Source organism: Pongo pygmaeus, chromosome 8, assembly GCF_028885625.2.
Source record: "Pongo pygmaeus isolate AG05252 chromosome 8, NHGRI_mPonPyg2-v2.0_pri, whole genome shotgun sequence".
Taxonomy (NCBI): domain Eukaryota; kingdom Metazoa; phylum Chordata; class Mammalia; order Primates; family Hominidae; genus Pongo; species Pongo pygmaeus.
In genome coordinates this window covers 17962265-17981800 of record NC_072381.2, presented here as the reverse complement: position 1 = coordinate 17981800, position 19536 = coordinate 17962265, and the positions used below count along the sequence as shown (strand labels likewise).

General features: G+C 39.3%; 1 protein-coding gene across 2 annotated transcripts in view; it reads right to left on the bottom strand.

Annotated features, from left to right (window-relative positions):
- The window catches only part of MRC1 (mannose receptor C-type 1), a 102897-nt gene that overhangs the window by 62078 nt on the left and 21283 nt on the right, over positions 1–19536 (bottom strand). For both annotated transcript variants that reach the window (XM_054435976.2, XM_054435977.2), the window contains exons 4-6: positions 15362–15526; positions 8363–8476; positions 3713–3859 (exon numbers count right to left, since the gene is read on the bottom strand). In XM_054435976.2, coding sequence (XP_054291951.1) covers positions 3713–3859; positions 8363–8476; positions 15362–15526 — 426 coding nt within the window. The remainder of the gene's footprint in view (positions 1–3712; positions 3860–8362; positions 8477–15361; positions 15527–19536) is intronic.

Sequence of the window (19536 nt, the reverse complement as noted above, 5' to 3'; positions counted from 1 at the left end):
TAAAAAGTTATATCTACAACAAGACTATACTAATATATATTAGATTATCTAAATCTTGTCAGCTAACCTGAACTAAGCATCTGTTACGCACTGTTTAAATGCTGGAGGCCTGAAAGCTTTGGGGGACTAAATACATCCCCTAAAAGATTTGAATTTACTTTATTCTATGGACATTAGGGAGCCAGTCACTCTTGAGAGGCAGGTTAGTGTTGAAGTAGAGAGCTGGAATGGCTGGGGGACAAACGGTCTCCAAGGAGCCTCCGCCACCATAGTCACATGAGTCAGCCACCTGTTGCCTCAGAACAGACCCACTACCATTTACTTGCTACCCAAAACTGACATGTGCTCTTGTGACAAGGAGAGGGATCTGGAGTCATAACCCCTAAAACCTGAATTTGCGGTAAGTTGCGTGATCTTAGGCAAGTCACATCACATGAACAGAAGTACCCATACAGGTGAAAATTTTTAAATGAGATTAGTACTAACACTAATATCAAACCACCCACCCCGTGTTCTTCTGAACTAGAAAAGAGTAGAGAGAGTGACCTTGTAAATCACAAGCACCACACAATCATTATTTAATTAAACCAGCTGTCAACATCCTCAGGCTTGCTACTAATAGGATCAAATTGTATAATCTTGATTATACGCTGCAAAAATTTACTTTAATAGTAATGAGCTAGGGGAAAGTGACAATAAAGACATTTGAAGGCAGATGTTTATTCATCCCTATTGCCTTGAGCCTGGCACAGGGCCTGGTACATAGAAGCGTATTGAGTATTGGAAGAGAAAAAGAATTGAAGTTATAGTTGATACATGGCTGCTTGTTATTACTATTCTAGAGATACTATTTCAAACAGTAATTTGGCAACATGTTTTGCTTAGAAGGGGACTATATTACCAAATGAAAGTGAACGTATATATTATTTAAGCTCATATTAAATGTTTTCAAATGGCTGCCTTAGTATATGTTCGTTATAGGGTACCTTTCTTCACTATTCCTTTGATGAATTGGTCGTATCTTCCCTTAAAGATGGAGAGTATCTGAAACATCATTGTTTAAGCCCAGGATTTTGTGCCCTGCAGTCATACAACTACTCAGTCATGAGGCTCAAATGCTGTACAATTGTAATAAAAAATGCATATTTAAAAAAAATTCTATTCCCTCAATACAATTTAGATTCTGTGCACTTCCAGTGGTTACAAAAAAAAAAAAAAAAGAACAAAAAGAAAAACAAAGAAAGGTTAGTACAGCTTTGGAGCCCTCTGCTGGGTTATTTTAATTTTGCTACCTAGAAAATTGAAAATAGTATCAGCCAATGCTGAGTCCTTCAAAAACTGAACTGATGAACTTTAAAAATATTTGAAAGCATGAAAACAACCAACTTGAGTGAAATGAAGGGGAGTTCCCTGCGGCAGCCACAGAAGACGATTTGTTCCTCTAGCCACAGCTCATGTGCTCAGTGGCCACATGCGGTTAAGTGGCTGCTAAACCAGAAGAGTACAGCCCTAGAGACCTGAGGATTATGGACAACCGGGTTAGCGTTACAAGAATTCACAGGGTTTGAGGTTGAATTCTTGCCTAAGGATGTTGCCAATCCTGTATGCTGCATAATTTGAACTCTGATACGCTTTTCCAAGCTCTAGTTTATTTGAGTTTATAGATAAAACAGAATCATTAATCCAGGGAGTATAGAGATGTTCAGAAACTGATATCAAGCGGTTAGCAAGTGAAGGAGGCATCATAGAGAAATAAGAATGTACTGAGTGTTTGATGAAATGAACAAAATTTGATCTCAGGAAGAAGAGTCATGAATATTTCCATTTTACACATGAGGATCCCAGCACCGGCAGGTTAAGCAGTAAGGCCAAGTTACAGAATTCTGAATGCTGTACCAGAGAAACTATAAAATAACTATTCTCCTCTTTGGCAACATGGAAATTCCAAGTCTTAGAAAGAGAATTGTATGAAGGCTTCCAAAAAGGAAAAAATACGCTATTTCTCCTAGAGGAGGAATAGTAGAGGTAAAATGCAAAAATGGTGGGCTTTCTCTAAAGATACCCAGTCTAAAGATATGGAGAGCCTGTAAAGGATAATCCAACCCAACATCCATGTCCCTCATCTATATCTATTTAGGATCTTGGCCAAATCTATATCAATTAAAATTGCAAACACATCTCCTCCCTAATCCAACAAGTCCACTTCCAGGAATGATCACACGCATGAAATGATGTGCATATAATGTATATAGTTATTTACCTCAGGACTGTTTGTATTAATAAAAGATTGGAAGTAAATTAAATTAAAAATCCATTACACAGGAGATTGGTCAAAAAAATATATGTGCTGTCTCTGCAATAGCTTTTGGACAGCCATAAAAATAAACATAGAAGCTGTTTATATTCTACGTGGAATGATGTCCAAAATTGTTATTAAGTGGAAAACTTAGGATAAAAACATATTATAGTATACTGCCATTTGTATGAAACAAAAATAATTATAAACATATTTCTTTATATAGTCACAGAATAACTAAGGATACACACCCAGAAACAATTATTCTCCAGGAAGGTAAACCGGGTGTTACAGGTAAGAGGTAGGGAAAACCTTATTATTTACCATGTTGTACCTTTTGAATCTCTAGCCATGTCAAGCGTATTTTAAAATACACGAAATTGCTTTCAAAGCCAATGAGAAAAAAAAAAAGAATGCCACATTGTCAGTTTCCTCCAGCAGAAAAACAGAAATAAATTAAACCATTTAAAGCATTCGCTGTCCCTCCAAAAAGAGGTAATAATAAAAATATGTAGTTTGTCTTTCATCAATTGGAAGAAAGAATTCTTGCCTTAGTAGTTTATTCTCCTATAAAATTGTAAGGGACAACACAATTGATTTTTTTTTTCTTGAAGTCTAGCCGATATTTAAAATTCAGTTACAGGCCAGGCATGGTGGCTCATGCCTGTAATCCCAGCACTTTGGGAGGCTGAGGTGGGTAGATCACCCAAGGTCAGGAGTTGAAGACAAGCCTGGCCAACACAGTGAAACACCATTTCTGCTAAAAATACAAAAATTAGCCAGGCGTGATGGCACACATCTGTAATCCCAACTACTCGGGAGGCTGAGGCAGGAGAATCACTTGAACCCAGGAGGCGAAGTTTGCAGTGAGCTGAGATCGCGCCATTGTACTCCAGCCTGGGTGACAGAATGAGACTCTGTCTCAATAAATAAATAAAATTCAGTTACAACTTTTTAGACATTTTATTCTATTCTATGAAAACTTCAGTATAAGATGCTACACTGAATAGCAAGGAAGCCCAGATAGAGCCATGAGGACCTAATATAAACATCCCTTCCAAACACTGACTTTCTAGCTTGGATTCCGGTTTTGCCATGTGTGCAAGGTTTCTGTATCCTCTGAATATTTTTTTCCTCAACTACAGCATGTGAATCACGACACCTACCTCAGAGGACTGCTTGTGAAGGTAACATTTTTATTTAGGTCAGAGGATCTCCACAACACCCAGACACCGCCGCACACTCAGGAAATATTAGCAACCAGCACACAGAGATATTGCAGTAATATCATTAAGTTTACCCCATCAACTATCCACAAAACCTCTGGCGGCATTCCAACAGCTACACCTAAGCTGTAGTGTTACTTATCTTTCAATTCTAATAGTTGAGGCACTTCAGATCCCATAGATCACTTACCTGAGGGAATAACAAAAGAATTCAAAGTGGTGTTGCCCTTTTTGCAAACATAGCCTAGTTTCTGAACACATTCCAGATTTTCCCATTTAGCATTTTTTCCAGGATTTAGTGACACACAGCTTTTTCCAGGTTCAGCTGATGGACTTCCTTCGAGGAAAAGGAAAAGTTAAAGTGGACTATTATAGCTATTCCCAGCAGATAGATAGCATCCCTCCCACGTCTCCTCATGTCTTCATCCTGCGGATTCAATGGACCACCATTCTGTCTTTTGCTACACATTCACAAAAAAATATTTACTGACTGCAGAGCAAAAGACACGATGGGTGTCTATTGTTTTCTTATCGTTGGATCATTCCAATACTTAGAATGTTGATAAAGCAAATATACTTCTTTGAAACAACCTTTTCCCCCATTATCAGCTAATAAAGCTACACCTTAAAACTTGAACAGTTGTCACAATGGATTACATTATCAAAGAGAGGTACCTAATGAAAAGAATGCATGATTATGCCGCCGTAAAAAAAAAAAAAATGAAATCATCATGTCCTTTGCAGCAACATGGATGCAACTAGAGGCCGTTATCCTAAGCGAATTAATGCAGAACAGAAAGCCAAATAGCCATGTTCTCACTTCTAAGTGGGAGCTAAATACTGAGTACTCATGGACACAAAGATGGCAACAACAGAAACTGGGGACTATGAGATGGGGGAGGAATGGAGGGTAACAAAGTTTGGAAAACTAACTACTGGGTTCTATGCTCACTACCTGGGTGATGGGATGGATCATTTATATCCCAAACCTCAGCAACATGCAATTTACCTAGGTATATAACAACCGTATACATGTATCTCTGAATCTAAAAGTAGAATTTATTAAAAAGAAAAAATACACGATGTTCCAAACCTGCCACATTATTACGGCTGGGCACGGTGGCTCACGCCTGTAATCCCAGCACTTTGGGAGGTTGAGGGGGGTGGATCAACTGAGGTCAGGAAGTCGAGATCAGCCTGGCCAACACAGTGAAACCCCATTTCTACTAAAAATACAAAAAAATCGGCCAGGGAGCTGGCGGGCACCTGTAATCCCAGCTACTTGGGAAGCTGAGGCAGGAGAATTGCTTGAACCCGGGAGGCAGAGGTTGCAGTGAGTGGAGATCATACCACTGTACTCCAGCCTGCGTGACAGGGTGAGACTCTGTCTCAGAAATAAAAATAAAAATAAACGGAGGAGAAAAAGCTAATGGGAGAGCTAGAAGGGCAACATGCTGTGCTCCCAGAACTAAAACTCTCTCAATATCTTCAACTCAGTCTACTGAAGAATGCTCTCAGCAGCTATGCCTTATCCATTTATTAGTGGAAACTGATTAAAGAACCAGATAAAGTCAACGTTGCTAAAGGGATAAGTATAGGCATTGATACATTTCACATGCGTTTTGCTACTCTAATATATGATTTAAAAACCAGTACTCCCCAAACTAGCTTCACCTTCCACCTGAAGACAGGGTGAATGAGCCACATTCTGTTAATAACTATGCTTTGTGACCTCCAATGTGTATGTAACCTGTGACTGAATGTCACTTCCTTTCCTGCAGGACGGAAATCATATTACCTGCTCCACAAAGTCTGGAGCAGGTAATAACCTAAATAACCTTTTTAAAGGTTTGTTGGTATTCTTTGTGTGGTAATTAAATGATTTTTTAAAAGTTTATTTAACTACCACACAAAGAAAATAATGGTTAGTAATAAGCATTAAGTTATCTTTTTTTTTTTCTTTTTGAGATGGAGTTTTGCTCTGTCACTCAGGCTGGAGTCCAGTGGCGTGATCTCAGCTCACTGCAACCTCCGCCTCCCGGGTTCAAGCAATTCTCTGCCTCAGCCTCCTGAGTAGCTGGGACTACAAGTGCCCACACCATGCCCAGCTAATTTTTGTATTTTTAGTAGAGACGGGGTTTCATCATCTTGACCAGGCTGGTCTTGAACTCCTGACCTCGGGATCCACCCACCTCAGCCTCCCAAAGTGCTGGTATTACAGGTGTGAGCCACTGCACCTGGCCAAAGTTATCTTAAAGTCAGTAATAAGCATAAAGTTATCATAAAGTTACTAATAAGCATAAAGGTATCTTAAACATTTGTTGATACTGTAACTAAAATAACAGGATAACTGAACTAACAGATAAGGTTATCAGCACTAAAAAGAAACTTTCAAAAAAATACATTTTCTAGCTATAAGTTATTAATTAATGTGTTAATTAGTAAATCATATTACACATTTATTTATCAATACAATACCTCTCTCAACTTTGAGACATCAACTAGTGGTTTTAATGTTTACCATAGTTATTATATATTTGAATTCACACTTGCACATCATTTATGCAAAATATCCTCACTTCAAAAGTGAATATATTTTAATAGATTCATTACTTGGTAATTATTCAATTGAATGCTTGACTGAACAACTTATATGAAACCGATTTTTAATTTCCACAAGATCTCTAATTTTAGTTGGAAGAAACTCTCATACCATTTCGCAAGGTGATTTAATCTTGCACCTACTTCTTAGGAAGTGAAGTTTAATTTTCAAAAGCATTTACTTCCCTTTCTTAATCATATTCCATTTTCATTCTTTACTTCACCCAAAGTTAACCCAGAAATTTTCTCCCTGAACTTGTAGGATGCAAGCGGTTAAATACAATCATCACCCCCAATTGAATAAATTAAATGACTACCTAATATGTATAAAAATTTAGCAACACAAAGAAGAATAAATTCTAGTCCCCTAATAAGGTTTATTGACTAATAATCTGATTGAGGCCAACTAGTATTCTCTAATTGCATCTGGCTGAATGGGTAGACAGACACCTAAATTTTCATCCACAAAAAAGGATATTTTATATGTATTCTCTTGCAGTAAGTCTTCCCATATTCCAGAAATTTTTACCTTCCATGTTCCAGAAAAAAATAGAACTGATTACTAGCTCAAGACTTGAGTGACAGCACTGTAACCATCATATGTTGAACTAATGCTTTGAAACTGGAATTTCATAGTAAAATCTAATTTATTTAAGCCAAAATATATTCTCTAAAAATTTTCTCATGTTTTAGCATCTATTTGAAATGTTATTTTATTGAAGTTTTTCTTCTTTTAATACAATAAACCAATATAGAAAATGGAGAGTTTGGCCAGGTGCAGTGGCTCACGCCTGTAATCCCAGCACTCTGGGAGGCTGAGACAGGCCACATCACCTGAGTTCAGAAGTTCGAGACTAGCCTGGCCAATGTGGGGAAATCCCATCACTACAAAAAATAAAAAAATTAGACAGGCATGGTGGTGCATGCTTGTAATCCCAGCTACTTGGGAGGCTGAGGCACAAGAATCACTTGAGCCAGGAAGGCTGAGGTTGCAGTGAACCGAGACTGTGACACTGCACTCCAGCCTGGGCAAAGAGTGAGATCCTGTCTCAAAAAAAAAAAAAAAAAAAAAAAAAAAAAAAAGTGGAGAGTTTAGTTTTCTAAGCCAAATGCAAAAACCACTCAATGGCTTTAAAAGAGATGTCTGACTGTCTGAAGAACACCATATTATAATGGTATGGCCCACAAGAGAATTGATAAGTAAAGATGTGACCAATATGATACTTTTCTCCTTTCCCACACCCATGGCAGACATCACTAATCATTAATTTCACTCTTTCCTAAAAAAAAAAAAAAAAAAATGGCACTGGGGTGGGATTGAGGGGTGGGGAGTGGATTTATACCCAACAGAAGGCCTCAAGTGGCTACTAACACCAGTTGGTACTGGTGAATAAGAAAAACTTTATATCATTTTTTTGTTTTCTCTAAATAGTTGCTCAATATGTAAACTTATTTTATATTCTGTAACTTTTATGTTATGACAATGTAGAAATAATTAGTTCACAGCATTTTCTATCCTCTAAAAAAATTAGAAAGCTGTTGTAGGTTTTATCAACCCCAACTCTGTTTTTCTATAAACTACAAACTGTCAAGAAACCTCTAACGAATTTTTATGCCAGTATGGAATATCATAAGCTGTAACTGAGATAGTATTTTTAAGCCAATGCTATTAAATCAAAAACAGGAAAAGTGGGCATTAATGTAGATGTTAAAATCATTGTCACAAGGACAGCAGTATTGCAAATACCTCATGACTCAAGGTACAGTCATAAAAAAACTCTCCAACCCAAAATAATTTCAGTCCACTTCTCAAACTTTACAAAGAGATGTTGGCTAATCCTCTCAAGGATATTGACAAAGTCGATGCAACAGCGAGTATATAGTAACAAGGCAGCTAGCATATTTAGTAAATCATGTTTAAGAGTAGCCACAACATCTGCTTTTGAATATAATACCCAACACATCAGGGATACTCTGAAAATTGAAACTTTAAACAGACACCTTTATTGATTTGTGTGAGAATCCTGGCAGACAAATCTCTATCCCAGGAAGCTGGTATAACCTTACAATTCAGTATATGGAAATCTAGCGTAGATTTCAAAGCAAGGTGAAATGAACTGTATTTGATGAAGTCTCCCAACTCTTCTCTTTGAGATCAACAGGTGAGATAATAAACATCTTCAGGGCGTCTAGATGACTTAAATTTGGATTAATTCGACACAGACAGGCTTAACCCTACCTGGTAACCAGTTCAAATATCGGAATGGACTGCGGTCACTCCACTGCCAACCGCTGTTGAAGCTCAGACTGTTAAGTCCAATCCAGAGTCCTGAGGTCAAGGAACTGGTTAATCCTATATTTTTAAAGAAAGCAAAACAAACAAACAAGAACTTGGCATTCAGAAAACAGTTGAAATTAAATTCAGAATTAAGTGCTTGAATCAAAATGTAATTGAGGGAAGTAATAATAATCATGCTTACCACGTCTCCTTTGATTCTCCTGACAATCTAAGGCAAGTAAAATTATCACCTTCACTGACAGGTGAGGAAATGGAGGCAGAAGGAGCATAGGTAATCTGGTAAGATTTTTAAGGTTCCAACCCAGATCTAATGAGGCTTCAAACCCCATCATCTTGACTATTATCTACTTTCTCAAAGATAGTGCAAAGTCTTCTTGTGTGAATATGAATAGGTGTTACCTCCACTGCATATTTCAAAACTTATTCTAAGAATTTTATTTTATGATTTTTTAAAGTCAAGTTCTCTTCTTCGTTAAAGTGATGATTAAATACTAATCACTAAGTGCTTATGCTAACACCAAGGATGCTTTGCTTAAGCAGTTAAGAAATCAAAATTAGAATGTTTCAAATTCTGTACTAGGACTGATGTGGAAGTCATAAAACCAGAAATAACACGGACCTCAGCTCTTCAGCGGTAAACACTCTAACCTATTATTACCGCTATCTTTTTTTTTTTTTTTTTGGGTTGGAGTCTCGCACTGTCGCCCAGGCTGGAGTTCAGTGGCACAATCTCCACTCACTGCAACCTCCTCCTCTCGGGTTCAAGCAATTCTCCTGCCTCAGCCTCCTGAGTAGCTGGGATTACAGGTGACCACCACCACGCCTGGCTAATTTTTTTTTTTTTTTTTTGTACTTTTAGGAGAGATGAGATTTCACTATGTTGGCCAGGCTGGTCTCAAACTCCTGACCTCAGGCGATCGGCCCACCTCAGACTCCCAATATGCTGGGATTACAGGCGTGAGCCACCATACCCAGCCACCTCTATCTTTTTTAAAACCATCAATGAGAATTCTCTGTTCTGAGTTATTTTAATTGATCAAAAGCAATTAATTAAAATAAAAACTATCCTTTGGCTTTTAAAAACATTTTAAAAATTTATTTTTATTTTTTAGAGATGGAGTCTCACTATGGTGCTCAGGTTGCTCTCAAATTCCTGGGTCCAAGCGTTCCTCCTACGTCAGTCTCCTAAGTAGCTGAGACTACAGGGTGCACACCACTGTACTCAACAACCTTTAAAAAAATTCTTTAACAGAATTTTCACAAATTCTTTAAAGTTGTACTAACTTGAATATAATTATCTTTCTACTTGCACAGATGTATCCTACAGGACATGCTCCTAAAAGTAGCATTTTAATACTAGCTATTCCCAAAAGCAATTTACTCTGGGATTTTAAAAACCTTAATTAAGAAAATAAGTGTATTTAAGTTTTAAAAATTATAAATAATTCGCTGATTAAAGAAGAATTGAAGTAGATATTGAGACTGCGTAACTAAATTACTATGTTTGGCATGATGAGAAATGATAATACTCTTTAAGAGAATTATCTTTTGACATTTTTTACCAGCTCTAAGTACTTATAAACTTGTCTTGAAGAACTGAATTAGTTAATACTTTTTAAAACAAGGCCTGACATATGGTATATGCCACATAAATGTAAGTTACTACTGTTACTATTACCATTATTATTATTATTATCAATAGCTTCATATTGAATTAAGGTTGGCAAAAGGTGTGACTCAGAAGCAAAATTCAAATCTTGGGTTAAAATATATCTCTTAAAGCAGATGAGTGTTGTCTACAAATAATTTTCTCTAATATGCTTTTGTAATTTTATAAAAGAGCAGACCAAAATATTTTAGTATTGCTGCACAAAGCAACAATTCCACATGCTAAATTTTTGTTGTTTGCTTTGTTTCCAGACACCAACTCAAACCAGAAATTTTTTTTGTACAGTTGGGGTCTTACTATAGTGCCCAGGCTGATCTCGAACTCCTGAACTCAAACAATCCTCCCACCTCAGCCACCCAAAGCACTGGGATTACAGGCGTGAGCCACCGCGCCCAGCCTCACATGCTCAAGGTGTAACTTTTCTGCGTATATTGTCTGAAATGGTTATATACCAACGTTTGAACTTAGATGTAATAGAAGATACACAAATGTCCAATATTACACTGGTTTTCTTTTCTTTTCTTTTCTTTTTTTAAATTGAGGTCCAATGTGTTTTTCAGGCAGTACCAAAGGAAACTGGTAAAAACAATCGAGGAAACAAGCCGAATTTCACTTCCTATATCTTATTTCAGTTCTGTAAATCCTTATCCTGCAAACATGGAGCCATAAATCTGATTCAGGACTCAGAGACTCCATAGAGCGTCCCAACATTTTTCAGGGTAGAAACAGAAGGGAAGACGATAAAACAGCTGTGGGTAGTGTGCAAACGTGTTGCCGGGCAGAAACATTTCACCTGGCAGATAATATGAAATCAGATCACCACCAATCTGGAATACATTTACTGGAGCCAGGAGATATTGACAAAATTAAGGATTCTCATCAGTGCTTTGGGAACCAGCGGATCCCCGGGTGTTCTGTGTGTGACACACAGGCAGGGTGAAATGGAAGACAGGGCTGAATTCCAGTTCAGCTGTTTTCTAAACAGGAGGCATTAAGCAAGTTTCCTAACTTCTCCCTCCTAGTCTGTTATCTCATCTATACAGTGGGGCTAATAACATTCATTCATGAGGTTGCTGTGGGCTTTAGAACTAAAGCTCAGAATCTAGTACATGGTAGCTCTTCAGTAATTGGCAGACAATTTAATTAGAGTCATCAAACTAGGTTCTACATTTTTAAAAAATGATACTGACTCTGGCCGAGCATGGTGGCTCATGCCTGTAATCTCAGCACTTTGGTAGGCTGAGGCTGGTAGATCAGCTGAGCTCAGGAGTTCAAAACCATCGTGGGCAACATGGTGAAACCCTGTGTCTACTAAAATACAAAAAATTAGCCAGGCTTTGTGGCACATGCCTGTAGCCCCAGCTACTCAGGAGGTTGAGGCACGAGAATCACTTAAGTCCCGGTGCCACTGCACTCCAGCCTGGGCGACAGAGTGAGACTCTGTCTCAAAAAAAATAAAAATAAATAAATAAATAAAATAAAATAAAAAGATACTGACTTTTCAAAACACTCACATAAAAGAAAACTTATTTTAAAAGTGTAAATATTTTGTAGGTTGTTTTTTCATTTTAATGGCATATTTCCCAAAATGGAGTGGATCGCAAACATGCACTCACACCACTGTTTTCTAGATTATTCCCCAATATATCTCAATCAACAGCGAGTGTCATCCCTTTCTTTCAAATAAACAGTCGGGAGGGAATATCTTTCCCCTATTTTTTAAATTCCCTGTCAGACTTTTTCTTGTCCTAATGCCTGACATTTTTTACTTAAAGAAAGGCAGGAATACTACAAATCTCATTAGAGATGCCATTCTTATCCAGATGCCAGTGAAAATTTGCTGACTGAAATTCCGGAGGCTTGGATAAGATTCAAGTAAGTATCTGAGGTGAACCCAGCCTCTGGATCTCCTGGGGCTTGTTTGCTGTCCTCATGGACACAAGAAAAGCCCTGGCTGATTAGGGAAGTATTTCCTGCAGCCCGAGTCCGATAGCGAGTCTGGGAACCAGGAAATGAGTCTGTGCTTGGGCAAAGCCGCTGTCCGCTCAAATCACTCGCTCCTCTGCAGCTGGTGGAGAGCGCACGAAGTAACCTGTGCTCTGTCCCCAGGCTTCCAAGAGATAACACACCCCACAAACAAATTCAAACACAAAAACCAAAAACACACCAACTGAAACCATTTCACCTCTCTGCACCTCTGATATATTTTCTTTCCTTTATTTATTTATTTATTTATTTATTTATTTATTTATTTATTTTTGAGACGAGTTTCACTCTTGTTGCCCAGGCTGGAGTGCAATGGTGTGATCTCGGCTCACTGCAACCTCCACCTCCCAGGTTCAAGCCATTCTCCTGCCTCAGCCTCCCGAGTAGCTGGGATTACAGGAGCCTGCCACCGTGCCCAGCTAATTTTTTGTATTTTTAGTAGAGATGGGATTTCACCATGTTGGCCAAGCGGGTCTCAAACTCCTGACCTCAGGTGATCCACCCACCTCGGCCTCCCAAAGTGCTGGGAATACAAGGGTGAGCCACTGTGCCCAGACCACCTCTGATACATTTTCTCTCGTGCCTGCAAGTCTGCCCAAATAACCACAGGACTGCCTCGAATCATCTTTTCTATTCCTTAATCATCTACATAAATTTACTTTTGTCTATTCTGTATTTTCTCCTCTTCCTTCTAATTTTTGTGCATGGTTGTAAATATGAATCACTCTGATCCTTTCTGTTCCACTATTAGAAGGGTCCCAAAGGCCAATGCAAAACAGAATAATTGAGCAGACAGAGGAAGAACCCCATCTCTAAGATTATGAATCCACAGTGACATCATATTGCTTTTCTAACCTCAGTCTCCTTAATAATAACTTATAGAAGAGATGTGTTCTGGTTGGTGACGGATGTCATCTGAAAATAGCTGGAAAAAGGTAGGTGCTAAGAAATGAGGCAAGGTAGGGAGTGTGCTCTTGCCCTTGTATTGGTTCACACACATCAGCTCTTTTAACAGACAAGGTCACCAAAGCACAGGTGCCTCAGGAAATCCCCACAAGCTCCCCCAGTTTCACAGAGCTGGGACCTAGGCAGTCTGTCTCCAGAATCTTTGCCCTTAGCCCCTCTGCTCTGCTGCCTGGTGTTAGCACCTAGACACAGCAGGAACTAAAACAGTGTTTTGCCAGATATGGTCTTTCAACCACCTGCCCCAGAATCACCCGGGAGTTTGACAAAAGGCAGATTCTTGTGCCCTGTGTCATACCTACTGTGCCATGTGTCACACCTACTGATCTAGAGTCTTCGGAGTCTCAGCCCAGGCATCATCACTTCCAAGGTGATGAATAAGCCACTTCACCCAGAAGAACCACTGCATTTACTGTCTTCTTGCCATGAACTGTCTAGTTTTCCAAACAGGAGACTGAATTTCTAAGTATTTTTATTTTGCTGCATGTCAACGTGTCAGTCAGCAAGCGTTTGGTGAGACTCTTCCTTGGAAGGCTCTGTGTCAATCTCCTTGGGGGAAGAGGGGGCACAGATATTCACAAGACATTCCCCGTTTTCAGCTATTTCCCCCTCTGATGCAATCTCCACACGGCCTTCAGTTCGCTTTCCATGCAGGACTTATTATAATTGGTACCTATTCATTTGTTTGTTTTCTTGTTTACATCTGTTTCTTCCCATTGGACTTTAAGCTGCATGTGGACAAGACAGGGTCAGCTTTGATGTCCCCAGGACCTAGCAGAAAGCCTGGCACATGGGTACCAGATATCTTGGGAATGAATGAATGAGTAAATAAATAATAACAAATTAATGTATTTATAGTGTTGTCAAGGAAGTAGGACATCTGTGTAAGTAGCTATTATACTAATAAAAGTGGTAATAAGCAAATAAGAGAAATGCAGATGGAAATAGAACTGCATTTCAACTGTATGCAATTGTGAGAATTCCAGGCAAAAGAAACGACATGGGAAAAGATGTGAGGGTGAGAATGGATGCGGAAAAACAAGGAACCCAAGACTGACTTTTCTTTTTTCGGGACCGCAAAATTCAAGACCGGGAACGGTACAGATGTTCGGCAGGTGGCAATCTTGAACGTCAGGCAAAATGTATTTTGTTAATTATTTGATGGGAAATGAGAAGGCACAAGGGGTTTTTCGAAAATGGCAATCATAGGAGCAGAGACAGACTAATATTAATCTAGCTGTGTCCAGAAAAACTGGAGGGAGGAGATTTTGGGGGCAAGAAATCGGGGATGCTTTTGTTTCCACACTAATTTCTGGTCCTAATCTCTCTGTTTCCCCGAGTGTGTCTTTTAGAAGCTAAAACAGATACTCGCTTCTCAAGTAAACTTTAGCCCTTTTAGTCTTCACAATCTAATAAGAACAGATATTTTAAAAACAAACACATTGGCCAGGCACAGTGGCTCACGCCTGTAATCCCAGCACTTTGGGAGGCCGAGGTGGGTGGATCACCTGAGGCCAGGAGTTTATGACAGCCTGGCCAACCTAGTGAAACCCCGTCTCTACTAAAAATACAAAAAATTAGCTGGGCATGGTGGCAAGCACCTGTAATCCCAGCTACTTGGGAGGCTGAGGCAGGAGAATCACGTGAACCCGGGAGGTGGAGGTTACCGTGAGCCAAGATCGCGTCATTGCACTCCAGTCTGGGCTACAAGAGGGAAACTCCGTCTCAAAACAAAACAAAACAACGCAACACAAAACAAAACAACAACAAAATCATACTCTTGTGGAAAGAGAATCAATAAAACCTGAAAACCGGTAGAGCCTGGGGGTTCGAGGGACAGGAGGCTAAAAGAACTCAGGGTTTCAGGGTTTCAAAGCAGCCTCTGACTTGTCTCTGCCAGTGCTAGCAGTGTTTTAATTTATGATTTTGACCTCTGTGAGGCTAATGAAAGACCTGTGGCTTCAGGTTAGACCTGGATGATGGATACTTGACCAGGATTGTTCCACTGCCTTGCGTCCAACAACGACATCATTAATCGATTGTGGCATCTTTTACTCTGATTCTAGATTAGCCCTCAGAATCCTTCTTAGCACTGGCTCTAGATACTCTTACAACCAATAGTTGGCTCAGGAAATGAGAGCTATTTGCCATCCCTGGTGTCATTTTCAGAGTACAGATTTGTCATGACATCTGCATAAACTGCTTAAGAATTGCTTCTGTCATAACATCTATAAACACTTGTGCTGTTGACTTCTAAGTTAAATTATATAAAAATAAAGCAGTCATGATTTTACTTGCGACTTTTCTTTTCATGTCATTACCTGTCAGGTATGTTTGCTCATGTATCTCTGTGATGCTCAGGAGCTCAGCGTTCTGTTGTTGGCAGCTTTTCCTCGCCTGGTGCCACGTTAAAGCGGATTTGGAGTTTATCTGGTAGGAAATGCTAGTCAGCGGGTCTTTATTCCATAAGCTTTCACTGCCCTCAACTGTGAAAGAAATCAGATGGAATTTGGTTCATTGTGCGTAGAAAACACTTTCAGTGAATAGTATTATTTAAACTAGCCTAGGAGCATTTTTGCCTGAAGCACTTTCTTTCTTTCCTTTCTTTTGTTTCCCCGCTTCTACTTCTTTTTTTTTTTTTTTTTTTGAGACAGAGTCTTGCTCTGTTACCCAGGCTGGAGTGCAGTGCTGTGATTCTGGCTCACTGTACTCTCCAACTCTTGAGGTTAAACAATCTTCCCACCTCAGTTTACCAAGTAGCTGGGACTCCGGGCATGCACCACCATGCCTGGCTAATTTTTTAACTTTTTGCAGAAATGTGGTCTCTCTGTGTGGCCCAGGCTAGTCTAAAACTCCTGTTGTCAAGCCATTCTCCTGCCTCGGCTTCCCAAAGTGCTGGGATTACAAAGGTGAGCTACTATGCCCGGACTGTTTTACTTGTTTTTAAGGTGTCTTTGAGATTTTCTTTACTCCTGAAATGAAGTAGGAGGTGGGGGATGAGGTTTCAAAGTATCAACTACATCCAGTCTCTTCCACGTGCCTAATGAATGAACTCAAACAAATTTACAAGAAAAAAACAACCCCATCAAAAAGTGGGCGAAGGACATGAACAGACACTTCTCAAAAGAAGACATTTATGCAGCCAAAAAACACATGAAAAAATGCTCACCATCACTGGCCATCAGAGAAATGCAAATCAAAACCACAATGAGATACCATCTCACACCAGTTAGAATGGCAATCATTAAAAAGTCAGGAAACAACAGGTGCTGGAGAGGATGTGGAGAAATAGGAACACTTTTACACTGTTGGTGGGACTGTAAACTAGTTCAACCCTTGTGGAAGTCAGTGTGGCGATTCCTCAGGGATCTAGAACTAGAAATTCCATTTGACCCAGCCATCCCATTACTGGGTATATACCCAAAGGACTATAAATCATGCTGCTATAAAGACACATGCACACGTATGTTTATTGCGGCATTATTCACAATAGCAAAGACTTGGAACCAACCCAAATGTCCAACAATGATAGACTGGATTAAGAAAATGTGGCACATATACACCATGGAATACTATGCAGCCATAAAAAATGATGAGTTCATGTCCTTTGTAGGGACATGGATGAAATTGGAAATCATCATTCTCAGTAAACTATCGCAAGAACAAAAAACCAAACACCGCATATTCTCACTCATAGGTGGGAATTGAACAATGAGAACACATGGACACAGGAAGGGGAACATCACACTTCGGGGACTGTTGTGGGGTGGGGGGAGGGGGGAGGGATAGCATTGGGAGAGATACCTAATGCTAGATGACGAGTTGGTGGGTGCAGCACACCAGCATGGCACATGTATACATATGTAACTTACCTGCACGTTGTGCACATGTACCATAGAGCCTAAAGTATTATAATAATAATAATAATAATAATAATAAAAATAAAAAGAAAAAAGAGAAAAAAAATTAAAAGAAAAAAAATAAAAAAATAAAATAAAATCTTACTCATGGCAATAAAAAAAAAACAAAAAAAAACAAAAAAAGAAAGAGAGGCAGGCACCATTTCCCCTTCGGGATCAATTGAGTTGGGAAGTGAGACAAATATAAAGACAATAGACCTTGGATACTACAAAAGGTGGGAGGGTGGGAGGGTGAGGATTCAAAAATTATCTTTTGGGTACAATGTTCACAGTTCGGGTACGCAGACTTTGCCATGATGCGATATATGCATATTAAGACATCTGCACATATACCCCCTAAATATATAAAAATAAAAATAGCCGGGCACGGTGGCTCACGCCTGTAATCCCAGCACTTTGGGAGGCCGAGGCGGGCGGATCACGAAGTCAGGAGATCGAGATCATCTTGGCTAACACAGTGAAACCCCATCTCTATTAAAAATACAAAAAAAAAATTAGCTGGGCGTGGTGGCGGGCACCTGTAGTCCGAGCAACTAGGGAGGCTGAGGCAGGAGAACGGCGTGGATCCAGGAGGCGGAGCTTGCAGTGAGCCGAGATCGTGTCAATGCACTCCAGCCTGGGAGACAGAGCGAGACTCTGCCTCAATAAATAAATAAATAAATAAATAAATAAATAAATAAATAAATAAATAAAACTTTTTGTTTTGTTTTGTTTTGTTTTGTTTGAGACGGAGTCTCGCTCTGTCGCCCAGGCTGGAGTGCAGTGGTGTGATCTCGGCTCACTGCAAGCTCCGCCTCCCAGGTTCACGCCATTCTCCTGCCTCAGCCTCCCCAGCAGCTGGGACGAAAGGCACACGCCGCCACGCCCGGCTAATTTTTGTATTTTTAGTAGAGACGGGGTTTCACCGTGTTAGCCAGAATGGTCTCGATCTCCTGACCTTGTGATCCACCCGCCTCGGCCTCCCAAAGTGAATAAAACATGTTTTAAAAGAACAGATACCAGCCCAAATTCCTTGATCTAGTAAAGTAAGGCAGGGGAAGCAAAGAAAATAAAAGTACATCTTCTCAGCAGGTGGATATTTTGCCTTTGTCTGCACATTCTAGTTTGGTCTTTCTGGAAGCATAAGGTTGTCAGCAGGGAAGGTCACGGACTCCTGCAGACAGACTGGCCTGGGCCTGCACCTGAGGTCCTATCGCTCACTGGAGACTTGACTTCAGATAAATTATTAACTTTTGAAGTCTCATTTTCTCATTGCTAGAATATATTTAATACGGGTGGAGCTCTTAGCAATAGGAAATGTTGCTTGTAACTTTTTCATTCCACAGAGTAAAAAATCACAAGCTGATTTCTTCCTTTGCTATTTTATGATTCCTAATAAATTCCATAAACCTGGTTGTACTCTATAAGTGGCCAATGATATACAGATAAATATTATTGATAGTTTTTCACATATATGATGTTTGCGAAGCTAGTAAACAAATGAAATATTTTGGCATGCTTCATGTAGTGAATATTTCTTTTTTCTTTTTAATAATATAAAATTCTGCTTACAAGCCACGTGAAGTAATAATCTTTTCATTTATTTGTAAGGAAAAAAGGAAGTATTATATAACTTCTCTGAAAATGTTCTGAGAAATACTCAATTTGGTAAGAAATTAGGCAATTTTCCATAAGCACACAGCCTACACCCTTGTAACTCTTAACTGTATCTAATTGCCCTTTATATCTGATGAGGAAGCGATCATAGACCTTTTTGTAATATGCAAACCACACACCATGATATGAAACTTGTGGTCCCATGACATATCGAAGAGGAAGAAAACATATCAAAATTTGATTCAGGCAACAGCATAGAAATTTTTAAGATGCTTTAACTACAAAATCATTATATGTTTATATAAAAATAAATTTGAATCAGTAATGCTAAATTTAAATTATAATGATCTGAGGTCTTGCTAGTTTCATGTCTGTGTCGGTGAGACCACTCAAATAAGACTAATTTCGGGTATATTTGAAGATAGAGATGTTTTAAACAACTCGTTTTAGACAAGTGGAGGAAGGTTTTGCTTATAATATGGTAGAAAATGCCGGGGGCCATGGCTCACGACTGCAATCCCAGCACTTTGGAGTCTAAGGTGGGCGGATCACGAGGTTAGGAGTTCACGATCAGCCTGACCAACATGGTAAAACTCCGTCTCTACTAAAAATACAAAAAAAATTTAGCCAGGTATGGTGGCACATGCCTGTAATCCCAGCTACTCAGGAGGCTGAGGCAGGAGAATCGCTTGAACCCGGGAGTCAGAGGTTGCAGTGAGCCAAGATCATGCCACTGCACTCCAGCCTCAGTGACAGAGCAAGACTCCATCTCCAAAAATATATATAAATATAGTAGAAAATGTGAGATATAAAAAAGGGTTTTGTTGTTGTTGTTTTTTAAACCTAGGAATGGAGGCAAGTGACATAAATGATGTAAGAAGGAAACGCAATTGACCTTTCACTTAAAGAAAGTATATTTTAAACCAAGGGATTTCAACATATTTCTCAATTAATGTTTAGGTTTGCTGATTGCATACCAT